This window comes from Austrofundulus limnaeus, unplaced genomic scaffold (genome assembly GCF_001266775.1).
Source record: "Austrofundulus limnaeus strain Quisiro unplaced genomic scaffold, Austrofundulus_limnaeus-1.0 Scaffold1281, whole genome shotgun sequence".
NCBI lineage: Eukaryota > Metazoa > Chordata > Actinopteri > Cyprinodontiformes > Rivulidae > Austrofundulus > Austrofundulus limnaeus.
The window spans coordinates 27,969-31,231 of record NW_013953683.1 but is presented as its reverse complement, the minus strand read 5'-3'; the positions used below and the strand labels follow the sequence as shown (position 1 = coordinate 31,231).

The following is a 3,263-nucleotide window of genomic DNA, read 5'->3' as shown; positions in this document are numbered from 1 at the left end:
GTGTTTGATGTGTTTATACAGATGTTTTACAGTGTTTGATGTGTTTATACAGATGTTTTACAGTGTTTGATGTGTTTATACAGATGTTTTACATTGTTTGATGTGTTTATACAGATGTTTTACATTGTTTGATGTGTCTTTAGTATTTGATGTATCTACTGTATACAGATGTTGTACAGTGCTTGAAGTGTCTATACAGATGTTTTACATTGTATGTTTTAAATAATCTGTCTTGTCGTCTATACAGATTATTTACAATGTTTGTGTCTATGCAGATGTTTTACCGTGTTTGATGTGTTTATACAGACGTTTTACAGTGATGTGTCTTTACASTGTTTGATGTACCTGTACAAATGTTTTACATTGTGTGAAGCATCTATACAGAAGTTTTACGGTATTTGATGTGTCTTTACAGATATGTAACAGTGTTTGAAGCATGTTTACAGATGTTTTACATTGTTTGATGTGTCTTTACTGTGTTTCAAATATCTACGCAGATGTTTTATAGTGTTTGAGATGTTTTGCAGTGTTTGAAGTGTCTATATAGATGTTTTGCGGTGTTTGTGTCAATACAGATGTTTTACATTGTCTAAAGCATCTATACAGTTGATTTACATTGTGTCTATACAGATGTTTTACTGTGTTTGATGTGTTTATACATATGTTTTACATTGTGTCCATACAGATGTTCTGCAGTGTTTGATGTGTCTGTGCAGATGTTTTACATTGTTTGTATCTAAACAGATGTTTACAGTGTTGTCTAAACAGATGTTTCACAGTGTTTGATGTATCTAAACAGATGTTTTACAGTGTTTGATGTATCTAAACTGACGTTTCACAGTGTTTGATGTATCTATACAGATGTTTTACAGTGTTTGATGTATCTAAACAGACGTTTCACAGTGTTTGATGTATCTATAAAGATGTTTTACAGTGTTTGATGTATCTAAACCGACGTTTCACAGTGTTTGATGTATAAATACAGATGTTTTACAGTGTTTGATGTGTCTAAACAGACGTTTCACAGTGTTTGATGTATCTATACAGATGTTTTACAGTGTTTGATGTATCTAAACAGACGTTTCAGTGTTTGATGTATCTAAACAGATGTTTTACAGTGTTTGATGTATCTAAACAGATGTTTTACAGTGTTTGATGTATCTAAACAGATGTTTTACAGTGTTTGATGTATCTAAACAGATGTTTTACAGTGTTTGATAGATCTATACAGATGTTTTACAGTGTTTGATGTATCTAAACAGATGTTTCACAGTATTTGATATATCTAAACAGATGTTTCACAGTGTTTGATGTATCTAAACAGATGTTTTACAGTGTTTGATGTATCTAAACAGATGTTTCACAGTGTTTGATGTGTCTAAACAGATGTTTCAGTGTATGATGTGTCTAAACAGATGTTTCAGTGTATGATGTGTCTAAACAGATGTTTCACAGTGTTTGATGTATCTAAACAGATCTTTCACAGTGTTTGATATATCTAAACAGATGTTTCACAGTGTTTGATGTGTCTAAACAGATGTTTCACAGTGTTTGATGTATCTATACAGATCTTTCACAGTGTTTGATGTATCTATACAGATGTTTCACAGTGTTTGATGTATCTAAACAGATGTTTTACACTGTTTGAAGCATCTATACAGATGTTTTACTGGTGTGTCTGTACAGATGTTTTCCATTTGGAATTGGACAGAATGCCTGCAGGAGGCTTGTGCAGGGGCTGGCCACAGTTTCCAAAGGAGCAGCAGAGTTTCTGGCTGACGGRGAGAGGCTGCAGCCCAAGGTACTCATTTTCAGGTTGGAGTGTCATGCATAATGACAGCTGGGTTTTCTGAGGGCCACTAAAGAGCCATTATTCAGTGGTTTCAAATCCCAGAGTGACGACCTCTGTTACTASTTTGGAAATCATATCTGAAACAGTCTCTTTCTATTTAAAGTGGTCACAGAACATGTTTGTTTCTGTTTGTACTCCACAGATGATAAAGTCACTGAAGAAAACCATGTCTCCGGTTCTCAGTGACATTTTCATCGAGTGGCTCTTTCCTGAAACCAAAGAGGTGCTGCTGTCTCCAGTTGGCAACACCTTCCTCTTTCCGGGGGACAGTCTCATTGGCTACAGTGTGGTTTGTGACACTACCCGTTACCACGACAACCCCAAATCTGTGAGACACCTGTTAGATTGTGATAAATTAACCACACACCTCTGTGTTTTTGAAAACCTGCATTTTCTGTTTATTTGTTGATTCAAATCTCTGGTGCCTCAAATAGCTGTTTAAGGTAAATCCTGTGTGAAATAATGAAAAGGTCCACTTCAAATRATGTGTTTAATAAAAACCTCAACAGTTGTTTGATGAAAAAAGCTAAAGCTCTCATCAGGATGAGTCACCCMCTCTCCACAGGATAAGAGGCGGCGTTACAGCATGATGCGCTCTGTTGAGTCAGCCAGCTCCGTGTTTTATCACTCTCAAGAAGAGGAGTCGGGGAAGACAGGTGGGGACAGCCAGGGGTCCCGCAGGGATGGACCCTTTGGCACGCTGCAGGACTGCTGCAAGGACTCTGAGACAGACGCTGGCCTGGCAGTGTCAGAGCGAGACATCACAGGTACCATCAGTCTGTCCTAACGCCTGCTCAAAGACAGGAGTGCTTTYACATGTTTCTGTTTACCAGAGTTTGTATTTGATGAGATGCTGCTCYTGTTGTGTACAGGTGTGTCCTTTAGTCTGTCCAATAGTTACAGATTAATATGAGAAGTGGAAAATCATTAATGACACATAAAAGAGCATGCATCRTATGCCCCTTTTCCACTAGTGCCACTTAGTGTAGTGTCGGTACAGTCAGTTCGGGTGCTTTTCCATTGACATTTAAGTCCGGTTCCAGTGAGTGTGTTTTGGGAGGTTGGTGGAGGTGGTTTTTGGGTTTTTCAGAAGAGTTAATGTGCAAAATGAGAGATGGAAACACATTTGCTGAATAAGTTCTGAAATTTAAAAAAATTAGCTAAAAATTCGAATTAAAGTTGCCTGAAAACACGACTAATGTAGCTGCTACAATTGAAAAACTGGTGCCTCGAGTTGTTGTAAAGGCAGTTCAGACTAGGGTTGGGTACCGAAACACGGTTCCAGTATGGCACCGGTACGAAGATCAACGGTAGTACCCAAACCGAAACACAACTCTAATTTCAGTGCTTTATTTTGGTGCCTCAAAGAAAGCTGTTAATTGCGCCCTCTGGTGTTCACTGTTAACAGTGA

General features: G+C 37.8%; 1 protein-coding gene across 2 annotated transcripts in view; it reads left to right on the top strand.

Moving 5' to 3' along the window:
* vwa5b1 (von Willebrand factor A domain containing 5B1) overlaps nt 1-3,263 on the top strand; it is a 77,706-nt gene that overhangs the window by 50,707 nt on the left and 23,736 nt on the right. For both annotated transcript variants that reach the window (XM_014031608.1, XM_014031607.1), the window contains exons 11-13: nt 1,687-1,801; nt 1,995-2,180; nt 2,418-2,619. In XM_014031608.1, the coding sequence (XP_013887062.1) occupies nt 1,687-1,801; nt 1,995-2,180; nt 2,418-2,619 (503 nt within the window). The remainder of the gene's footprint in view (nt 1-1,686; nt 1,802-1,994; nt 2,181-2,417; nt 2,620-3,263) is intronic.